Source organism: Ambystoma mexicanum, chromosome 4p (assembly GCF_040938575.1).
Source record: "Ambystoma mexicanum isolate Mex_15411 chromosome 4p, UKY_AmexF1_1, whole genome shotgun sequence".
NCBI lineage: Eukaryota > Metazoa > Chordata > Amphibia > Caudata > Ambystomatidae > Ambystoma > Ambystoma mexicanum.
In genome coordinates this window covers 259,555,640-259,583,325 of record NC_090927.1, presented here as the reverse complement: position 1 = coordinate 259,583,325, position 27,686 = coordinate 259,555,640, and the positions used below count along the sequence as shown (strand labels likewise).

The 27,686-nt window shown below is 47.4% G+C and overlaps 1 protein-coding gene across 1 annotated transcript in view; it reads right to left on the bottom strand.

Annotated features, from left to right (window-relative positions):
• Nucleotides 1–27,686, bottom strand: part of CDC5L (cell division cycle 5 like) — a 472,644-nt gene that overhangs the window by 351,139 nt on the left and 93,819 nt on the right. Inside the window, exon 4 of the mRNA XM_069605787.1 lies at nucleotides 9,264–9,391. Coding sequence (XP_069461888.1) covers nucleotides 9,264–9,391 — 128 coding nt within the window. The remainder of the gene's footprint in view (nucleotides 1–9,263; nucleotides 9,392–27,686) is intronic.

Below are 27,686 nucleotides of genomic sequence, written 5' to 3'. Positions count from 1 at the left end.
AGTCAGAGTCATGAGGCCTTTGTCTTTGTAGCAGGGACCGTGCCAGGAAGGTCTTGCTCTTGATAATAACTTTGTATTCCCCAATTCCCAAATGACCACTTATGTTGCCCAGGGGATGGAATCCAGTTAGCAAAGCAGCAAACAGCCAAACAGCCAGGAAAGAAAGCGCTCGCCCTTCACACGCTCCGGCTTAGCACATTGAGAATTCTCCATAACAGTTGGCTAGTTGCAACTTTGTCCAAGAATTTTTGTAAAAAGTTGCAATTCGTTATCGGGTGGAGATTAGAGGGGTCGTGCTCGTCCAGGCCTGTTTTTTTGGCTAGGGGGGTGACAGTGACTATTTTAATTGCAATGGGGACCTTGTTGTCCCTGAACGAGGCATTAACCATTCTGTGTTTATCTCTCTGGCGATACTTTGTTCTTGGACGATACCACGGCAGCTGCTGCTCCTCCCCACCCTGGTCAGTGACGCGGGAGTGCCTCCGATATCTCTGACACACAATGCAGGATTCTTTAGCATGGTTTCCTGGCCTTAAGCTTTCACTGTCGAAGGTTTCTTTAGAGTAACTTATTTAGAAATACCCTGGAAAGGTCATGGGTATTTCCCTCCTTGCAAGCCCTTTGTGGTTTGCCGTTTTTCTCCCCTCGTTCAGGTGCCGATTCTAAACTACTGCCTCCTCGTGTGCTTTGCCGCCTCGCTTAGAGTGTGCTCTACCTTTCATCCATGTGGGGAAGTTTAATGGACGGCAGGTGTGAGTAATTGCTAGTAATTGCCTGACCATTGTAGTGGGACATGTCGGGTATACTGCAGGTGGGAGCGTTTTCTTCCAGAGCGGGCTGTCTGTGTGGAAGTGTTTGTGAAGGGAAAGGGGGGTGGGAGGGGTAAAGTGCCTACGTATTCTACCTGGTAGTATGGGGTAAGGGGGGGGGGGAGGGATACAGCATCTCGCCATCCGGTGTCAAACTCCTGAAGACCCCTCACCCAGGTGATCCTCCTGCACTGGTTCACCCCCACAGTCTGGATCCAAAGCTGATGGCCTTGCCCTGGCCACCTGAGAGAGAAAGAGATCCCCCGGGGACTAGCGGGTGAGACACCTTCTGGTTTCTCACATCTCCCAGCAGCACTGAACAAAAAGGTGCTGTGTGCTACAAAAGTACATTACAGGTGCCTTAGAAAATATGGAGGAAAACATGACTCCATAAAATTAAGTACAAAAATAATGAACTAGGGTTCCCATAGACCGGAGCAAAAGATTAGCAACTGAGAAAAGGACTCCCACTCATTCAGGAGAACGGAGCAAAATAATCCCAGAGTCCAGCAAAAAGTGCTGGGGGTCTCACAGGTGAAGGAGATTTGGCATAGAAATGAAAAATCTACCCAACACTTACCTGTAACCTGCATCAATTCCTTACTTGCTATTAAGATGATAACATATGTTGCTAGATCTCTTGTGTGCACATTTGTCATTTCGAATCTTTACTGTCAGGGAGAATTCTCCAGAATGGCTAATTTCCCTTACCTGTTGAGTCCCTCGGCAGCTTTGCTGGATTTCTAGGGTTTAATTTTTTCACCTGGTAAGAGTGTGAGCCTTTTTTCCCCGCTCTTCCATGTGTTTTGCTGTGTGTTGTACATTATTGTGCTCATGGACTATAGAGTCTCACCCACTCCATAGGCATAATGTTTTTACTGTGTGTCACACAGCACCTTCAGTGCAGTGACACAGGGTTGTCTTTTCAGACTTTCCACTTTAAACTCCATTTTCTGGGACAGACTACTGTCTTCCAGAACATGTAAAATTGCCATTGACTTTACTAGTCTTTAAATTTACAGACCCACTACAACCCATCTTCCATTAGAGTACTGGAAGGGTTAATAGTTATCCCTTTGAGTCTAAATTCTCATGGGACATTTTTATGTTCCCCTTTCTCTAAAATATGGCTGGTGGCAGTGGTGTCTATCATTTTTATTCTACTGCGAGCTATGAAAATAGCCTCGGTAACGTTAGAGGCTATGGTGGTAGCCTCAAACTCTAACCCACTGGACCCCTTTTATTTTTATTTGGTTCCGGTCGGGTTTATTCGCCATTTCTTTTTATAAAGGTCTTGCTCGTGTTTTACTCTGCGCGCCAAACCAGGTTTGGTTCCTTTGTTCGCCATCCTTTGGCGAGCTTCTTAGGCGCCTGAGTGTCTGGGTGGACAGGATGTGAGGGAGGGGTTTGAGGCCCCCCTGCACAGGGTCTCCTTGGAATCCCAAGTCGCACTCCAGTTTGATTGACTAGGTGACTGTCCTGCCAGGACAGCCACCCTGCTGTGTGATTGACAGCCAGGCTGTGTGAATGGGGGATTTGATGCATAAGTCAGTCTCTGGGACTGGAAGGCAGAGTCGCCACTGGAACGAGAGAACCAACGAGGAGCTGAAGGAAGACGACTGCTGCAACTACTGGACAGGACACCCCGGTGAAGCCCTGCTGCAGGTCCGAATCACCTGAAACTTCGACGACAGAGGAGATCCGAAAGGAATCTTCTTCACTTGAGCCTGGTAGGAACAACCATCTCGCCAAATGCCAGGCACCGGTCCTCACCCTGGTCGAATTTGCTGTACATCGCTGCAGTAGATCGGATAGCCAGTGGGAAGAGAACCAGTTTGGGTTTTAAGGAGCGCACCATTTATTCAACGTTTTGCTTCGCTGCCTCCTTCTCTGGGCAGTGCAGGACCCTCCAGCCATCCTTTTCACCACGACAGTCGCTTCAGGAACCGTGAGCCTGCAGGAACTGCCAGGAACAACTGCCTCAGCTACAACATTCTTCTAAAAGGTACTGTGCAAATTCGGTCGTTCGTACTGTCCAACCGTGGTGAAAGTGCTTGAAATCTTCGCCTCTCCGAAGGCTTGTCCATCTCTACTCCTTTGAATAACTTTTATTCCGACCAACTTAGTTTTGAACTCTTGGCATAGACTTAACCGCGAACTACTTTGAACTGTGTGATCCTCTGCAAAGACTCTGAACCATTAACATTGGCCCAGACCTATTGACTTGAATCCTAGTTGTAGTAGCCTTTTCTAGATTGCTCTGCCTATAACTTGTTGGTGGTATTGATTTTGAATAACCTTGTCTTTTCTTCCTTTTAAAAATTGCTGGAGTGCCATTTTGCGCTTAACTTGTCCGGAATTGATTGGGTGGTGTTGTAGTATATCTAGACTATTTTCTGCTGCTTTATAATAGTGAACTGTTTTATAACTGAATAAATAAATGTATATTCTTTTACTCAGAAACTTTGAGTCAGTGTTTGTTTGAACCATAGTAATTGCTGTCCTTTGTGTAACTTCTTGTACTGCTCACTTGAGAGAAGTCTGGCTGCTCAGCCATCGCTACCACTTTACTGAGTATTACAGGCTTGTACCAAAGGTGAAATTGTACTTGCACTTGTAGTCTTAATTGTGTGTGGTGTTCCCAAAGGGTACTGCATATGATTCTGCCTAACAACTGTGTGTGGCGGGTCAGAAGGAGACTGACTCGTAATTTCCATTTTGGAACTTGGATTTATTCAAACAAAATAGAAAAGGCCTAACTTTACCTAAGCAATGGGTTTCCTTTCACAACCAAACTTAACTAGGATGCTCATCAGTGAGTCAAAAAGTAAAGTCTGTCCACTGTCCGAACGCTAATCTGACCTTACCACTACCACAATAACTAAAGCACAAGAGAAGGGCTCTCTTCTCCTGTGTGTTGCTTGATCAGAAATTTCAGTACATGACAAGAACAAATATCCACTGGTCCTTCATGTTTTGTTTCATTAGAGTTTATCAATCCAGGTTTACAGGTGAATTGAGTAAGGAGTTCCTTACAGGAACAGGAGTCCTTGTCCCCAAAGGGGCTGGGGCGGGTGCAGGAGAGAGGGGAAGCTCTCCTGGTTAGGTACTGCTTGCTCAAGCCCTAGGGAGGTTTTTGCGTAGCGGGCTCCCCTCCCTAGCCTCACAGGGAAAGGCTCCCCCTCGGAGAACTGACTGAATCCCTCGATTCACCACATATGTCAGTCTGTATATATATTATGTCTACTCCACTCCCTCCCCTCCTACAGGTGGCTTTGATCACAATCACAACTCCCATTAGGTGAATCAAGGAAAGATTAAAATGTGCTTCTTTGCCAAGTCTATGAACATTACCTCCACGCATGTGAGGGTTAGTGTTAGGACAGTTTTTCCAAACCATTCAACTGAGGCAGTACAAGACTCCGCTCTTAGTATAAGGCTGTACCACCTGAGTGCATGGTAGCGTAGACAGAGCAGCCAGGCTTATTTTAGGAGGGCGAAAGGCCTGTAGAAACAGTACAAATGACATTGTAATACAAATGGTCCAATGAAACACTGAAAACACTATGGGCCTGATCACGACTTCGGCGGTAACCCTTAATTCCGGCGGTAGCGCCAATACAGCCGGATTTAAGGGTCCGCCGAATCAGGTCTTTGGCAGATTTTGCCCCAGCTCTGAGCTGGGGGGAAATCTGCCGAAAATCCGCGCTATTACCACCTGCGGGAAATCCGCCGGCGGTAAGAGCGCAAAAAAAATCCCCATTGAGCCCAAATGGGGAATTCCCGAATGGGCTCAATGGGGAATGGGGAATTACTTTACCGCCGAACTTGTGATCTGGCGCTATTACCGCCGGGGAGTTCGGCAGCAGGGCTATTCCCGCCGGTGGAAATACCGCCAGCGGTAACGGCCAAGTCGTGATCAGGCCCCAAGTATGTAAAAATAAATGATTTCAATACAGGTAGGCCCAGATAAATCTAGGGGTAAATAAGTACTAACGTTAACGTTAAAGGCAATTTGTTCTGCGCACTATCGCCACTGGAGTGGTCCCTTGGCGCTCTGGCGGATCTGAAACAAAGGCGGGGGTAGGTTAGGCGTGTTAGTAGGACAATCAGTTCGGTTAACACTGTTAGTGGAGCATATTGGTGTGTTATTCAGTTCGGAGTCCGTCGTGTGCTGTTTAGCGGTCGGTGTGGTGAATTGCATGCGAGTTGCTGTGGTTTTAAGAGATGTGGTTGTGTTTGGTGTGCGAGAGGTGTGCGAGGAGAGGAGGTTTTTAGTCGTTTTTTTGGGGGGTTGGTTAGTATCCTTGTTGTTCGGAGAGATGCATATTCCAATTGCATCTCCTTTGTGATTTAGAGAAGGTTGTTTCCTTTCGGTGATTTTCACTGTAATAAAGCTGTCCTCATCTCTGTCATTATGCTAAGTTAGCTACTTTCGTGTTTCCAGCTTTGTATTCGGCCAGCCCTTTTATCCCAGTCTGTCTTTGCTGTAACCTATTTTTTTGGATTTATTTACTTGCGAGCTACGCCAGTACCCTACGTCCTCTGAGTGGGTAAGGTTGTTGGTAGTGTTAAACATGTATACAAATTTCTGTCTTCATGGGGTTGTTGCTTGTGTTCTATTCCACCTAGCGTTGTCTCTCTTGTTCTTGCACGAGTTTCATTAGTCGGTCCTGGGTGTGGTCTGTGCCATCATATATTCTGTCAATCTGTTCTTTGCGTTTCCCCTTTGATTGTTTTAGTTCTTTCAACTTGGTTCTGAGGTGTTGAAGAGCCAGGTTTCAAAATTTTAGGTGGTCTTTGGTGTTTCTTATTTCTTTTGGGAGGTTGTTACAGGTTTTTGCAGCTAGTTGGGAGAAAAAGGAGCCCCCTAGTGTCTTGGCGTATGGTTTTGGTTCCAGGCAGATTTCATTGCTTGATCTGAGGAGTCTCGTTGGATTGTAGATTGTTATTTTCTTTTGTAGGAATTCCGCTCCCTGTCCGCTGATTGCCCTGTGTGTTATGCACATAGTTTTGAACGTGATACGATGTTGGATTGGGAGCCAATGTAGTATAAACCTTCTTTGGAACCCGTGACAGTAGTTCTAGGGAAGTCAAAACCTTTTCATACACATTGGGTATAGGTCACACCTATTCTTTGAGAGTAAAAACCAATGGTTACTTTCACAATTAAATTCAGTAATGCAAGGGCAGTAGACCCTACCAGTTGTACGGTGACTCAGTACAAAACACATAATCAGTCAACTAGACAATATACTTTTGGTGAATAGTGGAACACTTACTCTAGGTACAGTAAAAAAACTATAACTACTTTTGTGATGACACACAGTTATACTAGGTGAGTAAAACCTAAGGATGTAATATTCAATTACAGGTGCTGTTCAGATCAGTGAAACACAGATTGAGATAAGCAGTAAAGCTAGTACCTTATTTTTGGATGGCACACAGCTAACTCAAGGCAAGTAAACCCCATATGCTTTTTAAATCTCACAATGAGTCCAGGTTAGATCTTTCCCAACTATACAAGTGGCTGATGTAGGACGTATAAGGGACAGTTAGAACCACAGACACTGGGTCAGATAGTACAGGGAAAGAAAAACCCAATGTTACACTTTACTGAATGACTCCAAGTTATTCTAGGTAGGCAACAACCTAATACAGACTTATTCTTGACAGGTTAACAGCAAGTCAAGGGAAGCAAGACCCAGTTGGGAGGGGGGAGGAGGGGACACTCATACAATTATCCTAACAGGACTACTCTGGTGAAACCAACATTACCTTTGGGAAGAGGTACAACCTAATCACAGGAAAATAATATACATTCACATCTACTTTCTATTAGAATGGCAAAACGGATGTTAACCATAATTTTAAGAATAATGCATCACACATCCAAGGTAAGTAAGAACATTTGTAACTGTTCTCTTAGAGTTACAGTTAGTTACCAACTCTCTACAAGTAAGTCACTTTTAAACACTTATTTTCTTTTCTAGGCAAAAGTCCCAATCCCTAAAAAGTCTTTCCCTTATTCTTGGAGCACGAGTGTTCTCAGTGACAGAAGGGGGGTCACTAAGATCTAGTGACCAACATGCAGTGTCAGGATAGGTTCTTAAGTAGCAAAAGTCAGAGTTCCTTAGGAAGACTGGGAAAACAGGCGAGTACTTTACTTCTGCGTTAAAAGAGGGTGCAGGGGCTTCGCAGAAGACACCCTAGCAGGATTCTAGCAGTGGGACTGGGTGCACTGGATGAGAGGCCTCCCCATCACAGAAAACACCCCACAGCTACACAGAAATCCTAAGAGACTTAAGAACTTGCAGCAAGAGGACTTCAGGGTCTGCAGTCAAATACCCCGTCAGTCGATTCCTTGTCGTGGTGACTGAAAACAAGACCTCCGAAGGAATTGTGCAGCAGGGATCATTGAAGGCTCTAGGCAGGGTTTTCCTCCCGGGTCAATGCGGTTCTGCGGATTTGGCGCCTTTTCAAGGAGCACAGAAAAAAACAGAAAATCGCGGTTGAATTCTCATTGTTACAAAGGTCCAGCACTCTGTTGAGGTGACTTTTCAGACTCAATTCATGGCTCTGGAGATCCACCAGGATGCCCACGAAGTTTCAGCGAGATTCGAAAGACTGTTCACCACACAGTGGCTTGAGGTCACAGGGTATTGGGGTATTGCAGCAACGCAAGGTCGCAGAAATGCGTGGGATGGCTCAAAAGGCAGGTCTTCTTGAGTCTAGTGGGTCTCACCAGGCTCTGGGTCGTCATTTTCGGAGTCCCCAGCTAGATTGGAAGGAAGGGCTACAGCAGGCTCAGGTTACACAGCAGGCTCTCCAGTCGCTGGAAATCGTCTCTGCCGCTTTTCCTTTCAGTGGTCGACTTCTCTTCAACTTACAGGTTCGCAGTATTTATCAGGAATTACAACACAACCTTTGCATTCGCTCCCTGCATTTTACAAAAAGGGGCAGTCTGGTTGCCCCCCCCCCCCCACTGGGATTTGTCCCCATTCAGGCAAGGAGGAAGGGCTGTGGAGTTTTGGACTCCTCCCTCGCTTCCTGCCCTCACAGACAGATTGGAGCCTGGGTGGGGAGTCCAGGGGACTCTTGCCAAAGATAAAAAAAATGACAAAGGAATTTCCCGCCCTGGATGTCAGGGGAAGGACCAAGAAAGGACAAGAAACACTAAAACGGTGAAAAAAGAAGACTGGGGCCATTTTGGTAAAATGAGCACCCTTCAGTGCCTTTACTGCAGCTGTGAACACAGTCCACGGTAAAGGTCCACCAAATTAATACAAGATATCACTGCCACGATCCATTGAAGGTAAGCTTGTCCCTGTAACAGCAGTGTTACAGTTTTAATGTGAAAGGGGATACATTGCATCTCCCCAGCACTCCACATAAAATGGGGTGTGCTGGTTTCACCTAGCAAAAATGTAAAAGGGATCCAAATATCCTTTCTACCCTTGGGAACTGTAGTTCTCTCAAGGTTAGCAAACGAAAGTTAAAAGGGGAGCCCCTAGGGCAACCCAGCAACAATAAGTTGTTAAAAGAGAATAACTTTAAAAAGGCACTATGGAGAGTCAAACAAAATGACACCCATCAAAAGAGTAAACGATTCTGTGTGAGTGTGGAAAAAGGTTCCCACTCACAGAGGTATTAAGGAAAAATATCCCACTAGTGTAGCAAAAAGTTCTGGGGTTAACCCTGGTCACAAAGATGTATCAGTTTTGTGAAAATCTTACCAAACAGGTAGGGTGGGGGGTTAGTGCAAGCAGTGTTTAGCCGATTGATAAGAATTGACTTTCTGGTACTTCTGGACTAAACAGACCTCTAGAATCAGGGGTGCGTGCACCGTGGATGCAGATATCCAGCCATATTTTTCAGTGTGTGCGTGTCAGTTCACATGTGTCCCTGTTCGTGCTTGCATGCATCAGTTTCTCTGCACGTGTGTGCCCATCATTCCCTGTGTCTGGGTGGGCTTGCATCAATGTCCTCATGCACACAGACACACACAATGGCACTGAAGCACAGATGTGTGCGCGTGCATGCAAGAGTGGTAGAGTGAGTGGACTGCTCCCTGGGACGACCCACGTCAGTGTGCCTCAAGCTGTGTGCAGACCGCCAGTGTCCCTCTCCATGCCTGCACATTAGCGTGCGCTCTGCCAGTGTTTAGGACTAGACAGGAAAATGATATACATTGCTTGACTGCGAAAACATGCCTACAGGCTCCCTAGACCATTATTCTCCTAAATTCTCTTACAATAAACATCCCATGTTCTCATCCACTCAACAATTCCCTGTGCCCCACCACACCCTTCCTCCCCATTCCTTATGATCTTTTGTCACTGTAAACATTTGAAAGGCAGTGTTCTTGAAAAGGACCAATTAATAGATCATTGAATTTCCAAGTGTTTATATTTAATCATGCACAGATTGAACAAGAAGCAAAAAAATGTTTACCTTCATCCATATCAACTGGGTCTGGCCTGGCAGGTTTTGTTTCGGGATTTGGATCAATTTCTCCCGGTTTAAGTTTCCGAGGGTCATCAGCTGTTTCTTCCTCATTGTCTCTCTGTGCAGCCTTATCTCTGAAAACACCCATTAAAAAGCACAATGTGTTAATATAGAAATGACATCCAAACTAACACACGAGTGTGACCACATACATCTATTAGCATTGCGTGGAGACAGTTATTCAAATGTACACATAACACACTCCATGTATGAAAGAATATTAAAAAAATAAAAATGTTTGCTGCATCTACAAAACAGATTTGACACTAGCTGATACGAGTCACTCCCGTGGACTGTACAAAAATGTTATGTAGAGACAGTTGCATGCACACCACTGGGAAACACCTGCCTAATTTATTTCAATAAATAATTCATTGTGCTTTTGTGGGCGCTTTCTGAGCCCAACTTTAAAAAACTACAATTCACGTTTGAGTTTGAATAAAAACTGTTCATTAGAAAATTGTAGAGTTGTTCGAATGGTCACACTCGCCGTCTATCCTTTAAAATGTCTCTTTAAAATGTCAATTTGTGAATCCATGTTAGTTTAATTTGCTGTGTATCCTCACATTTCTTGCCCAATAACCATTTGTCTTCAAATAGTCATAAATTTAATCCAAAGATGACTTCAGCTCAAATGAAGATTCAAAGTCAACTCAAGAATAGTATGAGGTCAGGGTCCCCTGATGGTAAAAAAACAAAGACCTGGAAGATTAGAGTAGAAAATCTCTTTCCTGATGACAAGGACATCAATTTGAACCGAAGAAATTTGATGCACTTATTGCACATAATACCATCACTTCGGACAATTACCTCGGATGATATTGTCATTGTGGAATACATTTCAGAGGATGTTGCTGATAGAATATTCCTGCACATAAAATCGTACGCAGTAGAAAAAACCCTATTCGCTGCAAAGGATGAGCTTTTAGCGTATGGTTTTGACATCCAGGTGGTAAAGCAGCAAACTGACAGGAGGGAAATAAGTAATTTGTCATCAGCGAGCGCTCAATCCTCAAATGAATATAGAAGAGATGTTTTAAAACAGCACTTTAAACTGAAGTCACCAAAATCATCTAATGAAGTGCGATACCTACAAAGAAATGACAAAAACTCGAGAGGAAATGCAAACTTTAGGCAGACCTCATAATTTACATTTCTCAGTGGAGAGGAATCGTGATATAATCTCATGGAACACCAGAGGTTTTAATCATCTATTCCAAGAATGGTCTCTACCCATGGAGAATAATTTTGTAATATTGCTACAGGAAACCTGGTTGCGTGAAACCCCAATAAAAGATGGTTATACTATATTGCTAAATGCAGCTGGTAAAAACAGATTAGGATGGCCATTTTCAGGGCTAATAACACTTGTTAACAATGCTTATGGATGGAAAGTTATCGAAATATATAATTCAAACATCTATGTTCAAGGAACGTTGCTGGTGATGGAATCAGAAACAAAAGTGGATGTGAAATGTCTGCTATTGATAAATATATATTGGAATCCTGTAATGATATCTACAGCACAATTTATTAACGCTGTCACAACAATCATCGATCAGTGTTTAATAACGTGCTCAAATCTTGCCATAATAATTTGTGGAGATTTTAATTATTCTTGGTATGAAGTAAGTTCATCTGTAGCCCCCTTAGGGCTGACAAGAGGTGATTATTGGAGCTCTAAAAGTAAGAAACTGCGAAATGGTAAATGGCAGAGTACAAAGTGATATTCCACCTAGTTTCATATGGCAGCGAGACAGCTGTAAAAAAACAATAGATTATTTTTGGATCAGTTCTTTACATTGGTCGAAAAATTGAACGTTTGGATATACACAAGTCATCTAAAAGCGATCATCATGTACTGGTGTTGACCTTACAAATGACAAGGTGTGGTGTAAAACTAACGCATAACTGTCCACTTGAGATAAATCAAGGAGCAAACAGATTAAGAATAAACAATCAACAAATACAGATGCTGAGCAAAAATGTAAAGAACTCGTCTAATGATCTAGCGACAAGAATACACTTTTCTCCCTTGCTGCAACAATTCTGTATGAAAAAACAACAGCAAAAGAATGTTTGTCCAACTAACAAATATGTATTCAGTGTGCTGGTAAGCTCGGAAAAAACACAATTGGCCAAAGACATAAGATTTTTGAAAAAAAAATGGAGGCTGTGATATGGCGATTAAAATCAGAAAACGCAAGGTAAAATATCGAAACTGGCTCAAATCATTTAAATTAATAAGAGATCAAGAAAGAGCAGAACTTATGTTGAAGATGATCGTACAACATAAAGTAAAAGATTTTTGGTCAATCCTGAATACAGGATCACTATGCCAAGAGGCAAGACTAGCAAATGGTATTTCTGCATCTGCTTGGGAAGAGCACTTCAATCTAGTCTTTAACGGCAAACTGGGAAAAATAGAGAAGGTAAATGTGGTCTGTCCAGAACCTTGGGATGTGGTTGAATCAAAAGATACAATTTTGACATTGATGCAAAAATTAAAAAACTCACGCGCGGCAGGCCCTGATGGCTTGTCAAAACGTGATGTTGAAAGAAAAAAAGGAACTTTGGGCTGATTTCATTGAGAACCTTTTCCAACTGATATCAACATCAAAAACCATTCCAGCATCGTGGACATCTGTTTTTGTGCCTATTTTTAAGAAGGGTAATAGGGACGATCCGAACAACTATTGCCCTTCAGGACACTATAGGAAAAATATTTGCAACATGTCTGCAACAAAAGTTAACGTCTTGGGCATATGCATCTGGGCGAATGGATTGTAGACAAACAGGTTTTACTAAAGATACAGGAACTGAGGTGAACTTGTTGATACTAAGCTTATTAAAGCTTGACGCATTGAAAAATAAAAATAACTTGTTTTATAGCTTTTATAGACATGCGTCAAGCTTTTGACACTATAAACCGTGATAAATTATGGATGAAACTACAATCATGGTCTTGCCCGCCAGCCTTGCTTCAACCACTGATTGCGTTACATAATGATACCACTACAAGAGTTCGTTTGGATGCTTCAGGAAATCTGACAAATGAAATAAAAACCTTTAAGGGCGTTAAACAGGGGTGCCCATTAGCTGCCCTATTGTTTAAATTATTCACTACAGATATTTCAGGCAATCTGGAAAATACTCATCGATTTCCACCCAAAGTGAATGGTCAAGAGATCAGCTGGGCATATTACGCAGATATTGTGTTGTTTGACCTGACCCAAATTGGTCTGCAACGACTCTTGAAAAATTTAGTTGCATACCTTCAAGAAAATGAGCTTGCAATTAATACGAAGAAATCTAAAATCATGGCAATAGCATCAGGAGCAAAAAAGAACGTCAACCAGTTTAAGTGGTCTGCAGCAGGCGAGACAATTGAGACAGTATCAACAATCCGATATTTAGGCGTGCAAATAAACAGCTTGATCTGTGAATCAGTATGGGTAGCAGAATTGGAACATTGCATGTCCATATTGACAATACAAGGCCAAAAGCTGCATTTTGAATATGGCAAATTTACTCTCCAACCACTACGGACCTTCTATGTACAAAAAGTAATTCCCATAATAACGTATGGGGCGGAAGCTGGCTGGAACATTGACCATCGAATTTGGGCCATCTTGGAAGGCAAATTTTAGAAGAAAATATTGCGACTTCCAAGCAGTACACCGATTGTTGCGATAAGATATGAACTGGGCCTGGAACCATTACATGGAACAATTCAATGGAAATCAATTGCAGCTCTACGAAAGATGCAGCTATCAAAAATTGCTCCAGCGTACAAAATATTTGAATCAACGACTAAAAATCCACATGGAGGAATTCTCTTGTCTTGGGCAAATAAAATCAGGAATATCTTGAAAATAGCTGACATCTCATGGCAAATGGTAATAACAATGCCACAACTCGCAAAGAAAAAGTTAAGGCAATGGAACTGGATTTTAAACCAAGAACAGAGTTTGTCATTGTCCTCATCGCTGAACTTGGGTATGTCTTGTAATTGCCTAGACAAAGTTCCAAGATATCTATCAAGATTTCCTTCCAGATGGCATCGGAACAAGTTTGAGGTTTCGTTTGAATGTATATAAAACCAAAGAAGTTTTGTGGAGAAGAAAAGATCCGAAGATCGTTGACAATCTATGTCGATTCTGTACAATGAAAATAGAATCATTAAAACATCTAATCATGGAATGTCCCACAATAACCACTCAACGAATTTGCTTCTTGGGCAGATTTGTATCTCCTAACATTAATATGGATGAGTGGTGGTGGAGGGTGCTGACTGGAAACACTGTGATGTTAACTTGTGCAGTAATAGATTTTTTGGAAAAACTGCTGGAGTAGGGAGATGCCCCGTAACATCTTGAAGCATACGGGTTACAGTATTGGTTGAACCCATATGTATGTGTGGACCTATGTGTGCCTTAATCATCTAATGAAGTGTATTATGATGTGAATGTTCGTGTTTTGTAATTAAAGTTTGTAAATAAACTAATTGTTACAATAAAAAAAAAAAACATTTTTAAGTCACTAGATTCTTACACTGTGTATACTTATGTATATCCATTTGCATATCGACTTGGTAACCAGTCTTTTTAGTTTTGGCTATTAGGTGGCGCTGAAAGCGGTTATGGTCATTAATATTAGAGCTTGAAATAGGGGCTTTGAACGTAGGTTTGAAAAGCTTTTCAATACAGATGACTGTCGGGTAAGATTTTCATAGCAATGATAAACCTTCCTGACCTGTGTCAACCACAGAACATTTTGCTTTTACTGGTGGATTATTTTTCCTTAAACCTCTGAGTGGGAACCTTTTTCCATACTCACAGAATTTTTTACTCTTTTTATGGGTGTCATTTTTCAGATGCTCCACAGTGTCCTTTAAAAGTTATAATTTTGGCAATAAGTGCCTATTGTTGCTGGGTTGTAATAGGGGCTCCCCTTTTAGCTTTCTCTGGCTAACCTTGTGAGAACTACAGTTCCCAAGGGTAGAAAGGACCTTTGGATCCCTTTTACATTTTATTAGGTCATTCCATCAATTTAGCATTCATATCTTAAGCATTCATTCATAATCCCATACTAGCTCATTCAAACAATCATAGATGAAACCAATATCAGACAATGTATGTTACTACTGTTAACACACAGTCCCCTTTAGTTTTCACATTTATTAGTGACCCAGTCCATAATATCAGGTGTCTGTCTTTTTTTGTTTTTCAGATTGCACACAGCAAATCGTCGACACGTGTTTCTGTCACACAAGACCTTCTCCAGGACGTTGGACTCAGAATAGTTAATCCGCCCTTTTTGGAAACGCATAAACCAATATTCAATCCCCAAGTTCGAACTCTAGGGTAAGCAAGTAGGACATCGGACTCAATCCTCCACCAGAATCTATTGCAATATAGAGATCAGTCTCCACAGGGTAGTACACTGAAGCAAATTCTGCCCCACCATCCAACCAGAGATTTGATTAGATTTGATGTCTCCAGTTAATCCGGCTATGAACCCATGCAGCAACCTTAGCTAGGTCCACGACACTGCATCAGCTTGTGTTATACAACAACCACTTCACCCGTTAGTTTATTGGAGAGACGTGCTGCGGATAAACGGGTGAAGGGATTTTCCTCCCATTCCCACCCATTTTCCCTCCGACCACACCACTTTTTGCCCTCTTTGGCTGAATTTCTACTGTGTGGTGAATTTGTCAGCCATTTTTACTTCTAAAATGGCAGCCGCCATATTTAATGTTAAGAAAAAGTTATTTGACTTAATGTTTTTAAAAATATTTACTACAGCGTTGAAGTTATGTTACACATTTTAATGTATTTTGTATTTAAAATAAACAAGTTATTGTAATAGTAACGTTTGGGTCTAAAATGTCTTTCAAAATGTTCATATATTGATATATGGTGTGTTGGTCAGTGTTTTTGATGTAGGCAGCACCTAATTGGCTGTGCAGTGAGTGATGTCGGGAGGACTTGGGTGGTTCTCCAGCCTGTGTGCGTTTACCCATGGAAGCCATTTGTTTTACTTTTGTGTGCTAATGCTGCAAAGAAATACGCCTTGAAACACGTGTACAGGTGCGTTATGACATATCATATCAAAGGTGGTGGCATCGATCATGTTGACTGTGTCGAAGTGCCAAAGATTTGCTTGCAATTTTGTGCAGAGAGCACCCTGTATGTGCTGTTCTGCTCCGTGTATCGGCTCATCTCCTACTCTACAACAGCGCCGCCGCATATCTCCTGCTCTCAGCAGCAGCGACGTGGGCAGTCTCTCTGCACTACAACTGCTTGTGGGAGACATGATATGGCAGGGCTGGCACCTGCAGCGGTTGAGCACATGCTGGAAGAGGCAGTGTCTACGCTGCGTTGTGACAGCTGCTCCCACGGGCCCACAGCGCGTGCCACCCGTTTGCACGGAGCACAGAAGCCTGGCCTGGCAATGGAGATGTCGCGGCAGCCCTAGGCAATAATCCAGGTAGATTTTGCACCTCCAGGGAAACCAAAAGCGTTCATGAAGGTCTGCAGAGGTTTCCACTGCTCCAAGAACTCCTTGTGTGCCCTCAACCTGCTATACATAGTGAGCGTCCGCCCTGCTCTCAACCCACGGCTGCTTTCCGGCATTCACACCATACCAGTCATTTTATTTTGCTCACCCATCCGCTCTCTTTCCAAATTAGTTTTAAGTTTTTAATAAAACACCTTTTTTTCTCTTACTAACCCTTCCGTAGTCACCTGCTTTGGGCTGTCACGAAGGGAGCGCAGGGGGAAAAGGGCAAACTGCCCCAGGCCTCCCGTCAGGGGGGGCCTTGCGGCCGCTTGGGTGACTGGATCAGATTTCAGGCATGCTTTATCTTCCCATTTTAACAGGCAAGTAACAAGTTACTTTCCTGCAACTGTTGTGAATCCATGCCAGACCCATGCTGGAGAACTACAGTTACAGGCAAGTAACTTGTTCCTTCTCCAGCATGGGAACTGGCATGGATTCACATGCTCATGAATAAAGAATACATAGCAGTACAACATTAAACAACCGCGGGAGGTTGCAAGGCTCCTACATAGCAGCACAACATTACACAACCGCGGGAGGTTGCAAGGCTCCTACATAGCAGTACAACATTACACAACCGCGGGAGGTTGCAAGGCTCAACAGAAGCAAATACTCTTACCTTCAAGCGAACAGGTTTGCGTAACACTGCTTGGCCGAGTCTGGACGCCTCCCTGGCATCCCTGTCGTTGCAGTAGAATTTCGTGAAGGTGTGCGTAGACCTCCATGTAGCAGCCCTGCATATGTCCAGCAGAGGCACACCAGACAGGAACGCTGTCGTTGCAGCGATCGCTCTGGTAGAATGGGCTCTCGGACAGCCAGGCAGCAGTCCGTTTGCCAACCGGTGACAATGAGTGATGCAGCCGCAGAGCCACTTGGAGATGGAAGCCTTGGACAAGGCCTTCCCATGGTTCACAGGACCAAAGTTCACTAAAAGCCGAGAAGTCTTTCGGAAACTCTTCGTGCAGGCCACATAAAACTTCAGCATTCAAGCAACATCCAGCGAGTGCTAAGTCCTTTCAGCCAGCGACAACGGTGTCGGAAAAAAGAAAGGCAACACCAAGGGGTCGTTGAGATGAAATTCCGACGGAACCTTGGGCATGAAGGAGGGGTGTGTTTGCAGCACCACCCTCATCTCGTGGAAAGTCAAATAAGGCTGCTTGCAGGACAGGGCATGGAATGGATCTCACCTACTCTCCTAGCAGAGGTGATGGCCACAAGGAAAGCGGTCTTCCAGGACAGGAACGTAATAATAATAATAATAAACTTGAACAGAGCTTGATGCATAGGCTCGAATGGGGCCTCCATGAGCTGAGACAGCACCATGTTGAGTTCCCACGCCGGAGCAGACACCTTCACCGGCGGAAACAATCGGAACAGTCCTATAATGAACTCATTAACTAGAAGGTGTGACCAAACAGACTACCGTCCTGGTAATCCGGTGTAGCGTGAGATCGCTGGCAGATGGACTTTGATGGAGGCATGCGCCAGCCCCGACTTAGCCAATGACAAGTACAGAAGGACTTGGGGGGGCCATGAACCTCAGAGGGTTAATCTTCTGTGACCGGCACCAAGTCAAGAAATGCTTCCATTTGTGCCCGTAACACTTTAGAGTCGACTACGCCCTGGCCTTGGCGTGGACCTCCCTGCAATCCACAGGCAGCTCGTAACCACCAGACTCCAATGCTGCAGGAGCCAGACCTTCAGGTTCAGCGATCCAGGATAGTGGTGCAGGATTGCGCCTCCTTCCCTGGCAAGAAGATCCGCGACCACCGTTAGCTTGACCGGAGGGGACGATGACATGCTGAGAAGGTCCAGGTAGCAGATTTGCCTCGGCCATGCTGCCGCAACAAGGATCATCCTGCACTGGCACTGTCTGAACAGGCCTTCCCAAGGGAAGGAGAATGTGTCCCCCATGCTCCCTGGCTGGGGGAACCTGCTGGCGAACCTCTGGCACTTGGTGTTCATCTTCATCGCAAACAGATTGATCTAGGGACTGGCCCACCTGAGGAAGAGGTGGTCCACTTGATCCTGCCGAAGCTCCCACTCGTGGCAAGAGCGCAGCTCCCTGAAAACAGAGTTTACTCCCGCCTGGTAAAAAGGAATGACAAACATCTCTGGGCGACGGCCCAGAGCCACAATGCCTGCACCTCTCTGGAGAGCATCGGGGGCTCTGGTGCCCCCGTTTCCGGATGTAAAACATTGTGGTGGTATGGTCTGTGAAGACCCTAACCACTTTGCCCCTGAGGGACGGAAGCAATGACTGGAGGGCCCAAAACACTGCCCGTAGTTCCAGGACGTTGATGTGTAGTGTCTTCTCCTCCGGCAGTCACAGGCCTCTAGCATGGAGACGTCTGGTGTGGGCTCCCCAGCCCTCCAAGGAAGCATCCATCGTGACAGTCTCCTGGTACAGCGGGCTCTGGAGGTCCGTGCCTCCGGCGATGTTGGAGCACACGCCCCACCACCTTATCGCTCGACGGAACTCCTCAAGCACGATCATGCCCTTGAAGCTTCCGGACACCTGGATCCAGCTGGCGTCCATGAATTCCTAGAGTGGTCGCATCGGCAACCTGCAGAGCCGGATCAGATACACGACGACATCATACTGAGCAGCGACTTGATGGCCCTCACCGTGGCGATCTTCAGTGCTAACAAACGTTGCACCTTACCCAAAATGGCTGCTATCCTCTCCCCCGATGGAGCTGCCACGCAGGAAACTGTTGAACCTCGACCCCAGGAACAGTGCATCCTGCGATGGAGTAAAGCAAGACTTTACAAAGTTCACTTAGAACCCCAGATCTGTCAGCAGCCGGATGGTCTTCTCCGTGTGATCGAAGACTGTGTCCCTTGACCGGACCTGGATTAGCCAGTCGTCGAGGTATGGTTACACATGAATTCCCTCAAGTTGCAGATGGGCCGCCACCAGACCTAGGAACTTCGTAAAGACTGGCCGCCGACTTCAGTCCGAAGGGGAGAGCCTTGAACTGGTAGTGCTTCCCTTGTACGATGCGCAGGAACTTGCAATGTTTTCGAGAATGGGGATGTGGAAGTATGCGTCCTCTAGATCCAACGACGAAGTCTCCCTCCTCCAGTTGGCAGAGCACGTGCTGCAATGTGCCCATCCTGAATTTCTGGGACTTGGTGTACTTGTTGAGTCGTAGTAGATTGAGAATGGGCCTCCAGCCCCCGGTCTTCTTTCTTACTACAAAGTATCTTGAGTAAACTCTGGTGCCTGAGAGTCGCTTCGGAACTAACTCTAACGCCCCTTTTTTAACACGGCCCGAAACTCCAGCAGCAACTGAGGGTTGCGTTGTTCCTGCCGGGCCACCGGTGGTATTCGCAGACACTTTAGCTGAAATGCCAAAGTGTGTCCGTGGGCGAGAGCGTACAGCACCCATCGATGGTGGCAATGTTTTCTGACATGCTGACGAAGCTCGCCAGCCAGCCTCCCATCATGTGCACAGGTGGGGGTCTGACGCCTTGGCCAGTTCAGTCCTGCTTGGAGACGGCTGCGCCGCCCTAGGAGCCTCGACGGCAGCCACCTCCGATGGCCTTGGAACGTCCCCTGTAGGCTTCCTGGGTCGTGGAATGGGAGGGTTGGCGGTAAGAGGACGATCCTCCGCTGAAACTCTTCGAAGATCTGCCCGATTTCCCTCCTGAGGAACGAAAGGACGGACAGTGTATTTGTAGCGTGCCCAGGGCACAGACCGTCTGTGTCAGTCTTCATGGCCTGAAGAAATTCATCGACTGTTTTACCGAAGAGATGGTCTCTGCCGAACGGCAAGTCCATGACTCTGGTCTGGACCTCTTGTCTAAATTTGGTAGCCTGCAGCCAGCCTTGACAAAGGAAGAGGCAAACCCCATTTCTCATCTGGCGGAACCCTGTGTCTGCAATATACAGGGCCACTGTGATGGGGTGGTCCGACGCCACTTCCCCTTCCTGGAGGATCTCATCACCTCAACCAGTTTGTCCTTGGGGAGGAAATCCAAAATCAGGGCCATCTTGTACCATAACTCCCGGTCATACCTGGCCAGGATGGCTAAAGCGTTCGCCGCTTTGACTGTCGTTGCCGCTGAGTAGACGACCTTCCTACCCACAGAGTCCAACTCCTTCCCCTTGTTGTCCGGGGGAGCGGAGGCTGAGGACGACGGGTTGGACGACTTCTTGCAAGCAGCCACAGAGTCCAGCGATGGCTGAGACCGCAGACATTTGGGTGCAGACTCTGGCACCCAGTATTTCATTTCGCCGGGGCAGGGTTCTTCAGCAGCACCAGACCCTCATCCAAGACGTCGTCCAGGGGTGGCACTGACAGAATGATCTTCCTTTTTTGCCTTGTGGCGCTGATACAGAAAGCCGCCCTCCTCCTCTGGGGTGAGTTGGAAGAGATCCGATGCACGGGCGATCATGGAGTGGACGGAGCCCACTTCGTCCAGCAGAGAAGCCCTTGGAATCAGAGATGCCGCCGCCGGTATCCATTAGGAAAGATTTCATAATTGTATGCAATTTTCCCTCCATGTGTACACCCCCAAACTTTTTGCTACTGTTTAGACACCATAGACTGATTTTGCCAGAGAAGCACAGCCTTCAGCTGCACTCCTCTGGGCTTTCGCTCACTTTTTATGGGGAAACTGCCATGCCCTTAAGACAGTCAGTACTGGGAGACTTTGTTTCTCTTAGTCCTTTTCCCATGTTGCAACTTGTGTACCTTCCAGTACAGTGTACTTGGGTCTGTAGTCATTTTCCAAAGGCCCCAGAAACTCCCTATGGACTTTTTGTGAGATGTGCAGATGTGTCATGGACAGGGCTGGGGGCAGCTATCGTTTCACATTATTTTGAACCCTTTCCTGCCATGTTAACCGCGTTTGGCACAAATAGGTGGCCTGGCTCCAGATAACCATGCCATGAGGTTCTTTGTCCTGTCCTTTGGCCATCTTGCCCCCTTCACCTTCCCCATGTTAAGTCGACCCGGGTCAGTGCTTATTTGGTCATGCACTTTCCCGCAAAACCCAATGCTTTCGCAGGCTTCTGCATGCCTTGTGTGAGCCTCCAGGATGTGGGCTGGAACGTCTGAGTCCAATACACATCCTGGGTGCCAGAGAGTCTGGAGTGCCATGAATGACTGAAACCACTGTGGTCCGTGATTGGTCCACGTATGGAATGTTTGTTTGTGAGCAGATCTCCCATTGGGTCCTCTCTGTTTTGGCGCAAAGGGAACTTTGGATAAGAGGCGGCCAAAAACGCCCATACCAGGTCGATCTCCCGAGTTCTCACTGAACAAAGGATAGGATCCAAGTATCCTGCAAATACGAAGTCGAGTCGAGTTGGCACCCTGAGCCCGCTGTCGTCCCGTGGGATCCCTCTGCATCTGGTCGTCCTAGAAGGTCTGCAAAGACGCTTCGACCAATTGGAATAGTTGGACCAACTATTCTCGGCACCTTTACCAAAACCTGCAAGTAAGCTTTCTCAAAGTGTCCATGGGCCAACCAATGGGCTGACCAGTTTACGCAGGACCTTTGCTCTGTCTCCGCCATTGTTTCAAGGAGGCCCTCGAAACTGGGTATACTGCTAGCTCTGTGTCCACGGCACCCTTACACCGAATTTCATACACTTGGCATTCCCAGGTCTGAAGTGAGACGAGTGTGCCAGGACCGGAGTGAACGCGGTTACCGTATTGCCCAGCCGCGGCAAAGTCTTTTGTAAGTTCGCTACAATTGTGACCCTCTTGCCCCTGAAGCCTGCTGCAGTGAAACTGGGTCGATTCATCCACCTGGAGCGGAGAAATCACCCCTGTCCCGTTTGGGAATCATCGCTGTAACTCAGGAACTGAAAACCGCAGAGATGTCCTTTTTGTCGCATTCGAACCTGCAACCCAAGTGGACTGAACGGGCGAAGTGTGGGTCCAAGTGCGCCTGGGACTGATGAGTACTTACAACACTAACCCTGGCGCCAAGGGCCCCTTTTACGCACAAGTGGCCCCTGGGGTCCCTCTCCTTTCCACTGCTATTGCGAACTAGCAACTCCATCTCGCACTCTGGAACTGCCTCTGCCTTCAAGTGGAGGTCTTCCCTGAATAGTGGGAACTTGGTCTTCAGCGTCTCATCCACCTTACCGAGCCGATAGTGACCCCTGAAGAGACCCTATATTGCCCATTGGAACAACCGCGTGCGCTTTCATTGCATGTGCGATTGAGCACAAGGCTCCTCTCTTCTTAGGGCTCGGACTGCCTCTTAATTAGGTGTGTTATCGAGGTCGAAGGGGCCTAAAGACTATCTGTGCTGCCTGTTTCCTTCCCATCTAGGTTGTCGACATATTTTGTGTATTTAACCCCTTTAGACCCCGATGGTCTTGTATATACATTGTATTGATAGTGTTGTGTTGGTTTACTTAGTGGTACTGTGATTCTTCTACTGTGGTCAATGTTACAAAGGCCTTGTAATAAATGTGTCTATATTTTTAATATAACACCTGTCTGGAGTAATGTGCAAGTGTCCTTGATGTGTGTGCTCATTGAGGTCCTTCAGTCACCCTCACCCCTCCTGAGACCTAGTCTTGACAGCCTGCCATAGCTACCTCGATTGGTCTGGATTGTCCAGAGGTTACCCTGTTCAAGAAACTAGGCTGGCCTTCTGAACCTCTGCCCCTCCAGATCAGAGTTCAGAAATCCATCTTAACAGTATCTGTCGTTGTCGTGTCCGTCCCCATATCCCTAGCGGGTGGAGAGGGGGGTGCCGTGACCACTGGAGCGGAGGCATAGGGGGCCTCATCCTTTTCTTTGGCAGTGGTGGCCCCAGTGTCATTGCCAGGAGGTGCTGTTGGGGGTGCCGTCGGCATCCTCTTCTGAATCTCCAACACCACTGTGTGGAGGGTCAAGAGAATATCATGAGACAGATCTCTGGAAGGTGCCTGGGTGGTAGGGCTGCTGGGCCCAGCGCCTATGTCGTCGTCACCGCCAACCTCGTCGTCACCGTCTCCTCCTCCGGAGGCAATCATCTCCTCAATGTTCTCATCGTCTTTATCCCAAATGTCTTCGGGATGGTGTGGACGGAAGCCTCATCCACCACGTCGGAAGAAGAAATATCCATGCCCTGGAGTTCGTCCACCCCCACCCCCTTTTTTAGGTCCTAAGGGGGACGGGCTAAGGGACGGCATCCTCTTCTCCGGAGTCTTCTCCACAGGTTCAGTCGGTCAAAGCCTCCTGCCTAGAAGGAAGAGCCACCCTGGCCATCGTAGGGGTACCCTGGGCTGGGTCACCCCTTTCGCCTTGGAAAGGGAGATATGATATGATATGGCATTTGTAACGCGCCTATACACAGGTGTTTCAAGGCGCGACGAGGCAGGGAGGGGAGGAACAAGGGGAGACAGACAACGATCCTACTAGGCCAGGTGTCATTCAGATCGCGCAAGTGCAGGGGTGGGGGAGGGGGAAAAGTGCAAGGGGAGGGGGGGAAGTGCAGTACAAGGTAAGTGGCGTAAAGTAATAAATAAATAGGGCCAGCTGGTGGCAAGTGCAAGGTAAGTGCAGAACAAGTGCTGGGGAAGGGGGCTATAGGGATACAGAGACAGTCCCGCAGTGCAGAGGGGTTCCAGGGCATCAGTGCAAGTGGAGAGTGGCTGGGCCCAGGACCGAGGCCGTTAAGAGTGGTCCAGTTGCAGAATCAGTGCAGTTTCAGTGAAGAATATTAGCTGTTCAGCAGGGGAGAGGGAGAGAGAAAGCAGAAGCAAAGAGGAAGGTTTTGAGGTGCTTCCGGAACCGGAGATGGTTCTCCTCAAGTTTCAGGGAGGCAGGAAGGCTGTTCCAGAAGGAGGCCCATGCCGCGGAGAGAGATCTACCCCCAGCTTGTTGCTTCGAGAAGCGGCTGACCCTGAGGGAGTTGTAGGCGGATGAGCGAAGGGCTCGGGAAGGAAGATATTTGGGAAGAGAGAGTTGAAGGTATTTAGGACCCAGGCCCCAGAAGGCCTTGTGGACAATGCAGAGGGTTTTGAACTTTATCCTCGCAGCCACTGGGAGCCAGTGTAGAGATTTCAGTCCTGGAGAGATACGGTCCCTGGGCTTGAGGCCAAGGACAAGTCTCGCAGTTATGTTCTGGATGAGTTGCAGAGGGCGGAGAGTGGAGGCAGGCAGATTAAGATAGAGGCTGTTACAGTAATCCAGCTTCGAGAGAACCAGGGCTCGGGAGACAGTGAGCTTCTGGGGGAAGGAGAGGAAGGGAAGAATACCTCTGAGGAGGTGCAGCTGGTAGTGTGACTTCTTAGCGACGTCAGAAATATGAGGAGAGAAGGAGAGTGTGGAGTCGAAGATGACCCCAAGGTTTTTTGCATTGCAGGTAGGAGAAGGGAGGGGGACAAGGGAGGCAGGCCAGAGAGCTGCAGGGAAGGAGGGAGTGGGTGTACCGATGAGTAGAATCTCAGTCTTACTGGCATTAAGGCAGAGGTCATTGGCGGCACACCATTCCTGGATAGCAGACTGACAGTCAGAGATGAGGGAAGGAGAGGGGGAGGCTGAGGGAAGCCTGAAAATGAGCTGGGTATCGTCCGCATAGCACTGGAAATTAGGGCAGAGAGCGGCGATGCGGTGGGCAAGGAGTGCCAGATACTGGTTGAACAGCCAGGGAGTGAGATTAGATCCCTGGGGGACACCACAGGTGGAGAAAAAGATGTCGGAGAGGAAGGACCCCAGTTGGACCTGGGAGGGTCGATTTGAAAGGAAAGAGGTCAGCCACGCCAGAGCCTGACCAGTGATACCAAGGTTTTCACGGAGACGGTTGAGCAGGATGGCATGGTTGACAGTGTCAAAGGCAGAGGAGAGATCGAGCAGAATGAGAACACACGGAGTGTTGGAATCGAGGTTCAAGAGCAGGTCTTCACGGATGTTCAGGAGAGCAGTTTCCGTGCTTCTGGCAGCTCTGAAACCAGATTGATGGTCATGAGGACTACCAACAGATTCAGCATGGAGGTTAAGCTGGGAGATGGCCAGTTTCTCCAGGAGCTTGCCCAGGAAGGGAGTGATGGAGATAGGGCGATAGTTAGTCGGGCAGGAGGGGTCAGAAGAGGGTTTCTTGAGAAGAGGGTGCACAAGGGAGTGCTTGAGGGGGGAAGGGAAGACTCCAGAGGCGAAGGAGTGGTTGCAAAAGTCAGCCAGGGCAGGAGCCAGGGAGTCGATGTGGTCCTTGATAGTTTTGGAGGAACAGGGGTGAACCTGTTTAGACGAGACTTTCATAGATCGGACTTGTCTAGAAACCTCGTCAGCAGAGAAAAGTGGAAAGGCAGAGAAAGAGGGAGGAGGGGTGACTGCAGAAGGGCCAGAGGAAGAGCCGGGAAGGGAGGGAGGGAGGTGAAAGGAGGAGAGCGAGGACAGGATGTCCTGAGTTTTAGAGATGAAGTGAGAGGCCAGTGCAGAGGGCCTGGGAGGGGACAGGAGAGGTAGAGACTGCAACAGGGTTGGCCAGCTCCTTGCAGATTTTAAAGAGTTCGGCGGAGTTGTTAGATGCCGCAGAGATGCGGGCTTGGATAAGGGCTCTCTTCTTGGTGAGAACGGAGAGCCGGTACTGCCTTTGGAGCAGGCGGCAGGCCAGTTTGTCAGAGGATGAACATGAAGCACGCCATTTCCTCTCTGCAACCCTGCACTTGCGTTTTAGGGTGGCGAGATCCGAGTCATACCAGGAGTTACATTTGGCTTTGGGCTTCAGGCGGATTCTCATGACGGGGGCAAGGATATCAAGAGTAACAGATATAGCAGAGTGGAGCATGGAGAGGGCTGTGTCAGGGTGGGAGTCAGCCGAAGGGGCAGGGGGGGGGCGAGAAGGTAGCAGCGAAAGCCTCAACTGACACACGCTTCATGGGTGGGATGACCGAGAAGGTGGGTGGCAGTGAAGAGGGTGGCTTTGCCTGTGGGGTAGGGAGGGTGAGGTGGGAGGATAGGAGAAAGTGATCACTCCAGGAGAGAGGAGTGGAGAGAGGGACGGAGAGGGGAAGGTCAGAAGAGATCAGAGCATCAAGAGTGTGCCCAGCAGAGTGAGTAGGCCCAGACGGGAGAATAGAGAGTGAGAGAGAGTCGCAGAGGTCACGAAAGAGAGCAGTGGGGGGACTGGAGGCATCAAGGTGGATGTTGAAGTCGCCCAGAAAGAGGAGTTGAGTGGTTGAGGACAGGAGTGAGGAGGAGAGGTCAGCCCACTCAGAGAGGAAGGAGGAAATTTGACCAGGTGGCCGATAGATAGTAGCCACGGTAAGGGAATGGCTAGGAGAGAGAGAGTCGGCAGACAAGACATTCAAAAGAGGAGTAGGTCTGCGTAGGAGTAACAGTGGCAGGAATCCACTCAGGGAAGATAAGGGCAACACCACCCCCTGCACGGTTAGGCCTGGGCATGGAGAGGATCTTGTAACCGTCTGGTAGGAGTGTGTCAAAGTTGGTGGCAGAGCTGGCTGTGAACCATGTCTCAGTGAGACAGAGGACGTCGAGGTCCAGTTCCTCAAGAAGGTGACAGATATCGGAGGAGTGCTTGATGGTAGAGCGAGAATTTAGAGTGGCAATGTGGAGAAGGTTGCCCTCCTTGAAGAACTTCCGGGGAGGGGTACAGATCAGAGGTACGCCCTGCGGAGGTGTTGAAGAAGGAGGTGAAGAAGGAGCACGAGAGGGGTCAGGGAGGGAGGGTAGAGGCAAGGTAGCCAAGGATAGAGGAGGGGGGACAGCAGGAGAGGAGAGGAAGTTGATGAGGTGTGGGAAGCGTCTATCAAAGAGGAGAAGGTTGGCCTGAGGGCCTTGGACCAAGATGGTCCCATTAGCGTAGACATTAATGATGGCCTTAGAGGAGCGGAAGGGGGCCAAGAGGACATCCCAACGGGTGCCACCATTAATGGGAGAGGAGGAGAAAGGAGAGAGCACAGAGACCATATGAAGGGTCCATAGGTCAGGCGAAGGCACGAAAAAGAGGATGTCAGTGAGAGTTTCCTTAGAGCAGGAACTAGTGTAGGTGTCAGCGATAGGGAGGCCTGGGTTGGAGACCAGGATGTCCTTTTTAAACTTTTTCCTACCAGATTTAGTGAGGAGAGCAGGATAGTCAATGGAGAAGCAGTTAGAGAAGATAGGCGAGACAGAGAGCACCATGGAGTAGGAGGGAGGGGGGGGGGGGGGGGGGAAGACAGACGAGACGAGAGCACGCAGACAGGAAGTGAGCGGCAAGCACATGTTACCACAATTAGGGCAAACAAACAGTAAAGCGTATTAGGTACCGGGTCACCTAAGTTTGAGAATCCTGCGAGGGGAGAAAAACACCCTAGTTTACCACAGTTCAGTGCAAACAGTAATGCGTATTAGGTACCGGGCCACCTAAGTTTGAGAATCCTGCGAGGGGAGAAAAACACCCTAGTTTACCACAGTTCAGTGCAAACAGTAATGCGTATTAGGTACCGGGCCACCTAAGTTTGAGAATCCTGCGAGGGGAGAAAAAACACCCTAGTTTACCACAGTTCAGTGCAAACAGTAATGCGTATTAAGTACCGGGCCACCTAAGTTTGAGAATCCTGCGAGGGGAGGATAACACCCTAGTTTACCTCAACTGTGAATACAGTGAGGCAAGGCCCCATGCGGATGTAACCAGGAGTAGGAGGGGTAGGAGGCCACCATCAACTCAATAGTGGACGACTATTTGACCTGGATCACCTGGGCCTTCATGTGCAGGTCGGGCACCTTGTTCTGCCTGGCCTTCTGTGACTTCTACAGCTTCCTGGGGGTAGCCGACTTTCTCTTTGACGAAGAGCTGGAGATAGAGGACGATGGCGATGAGGAACGCACTCTCGCCATCGCGGGA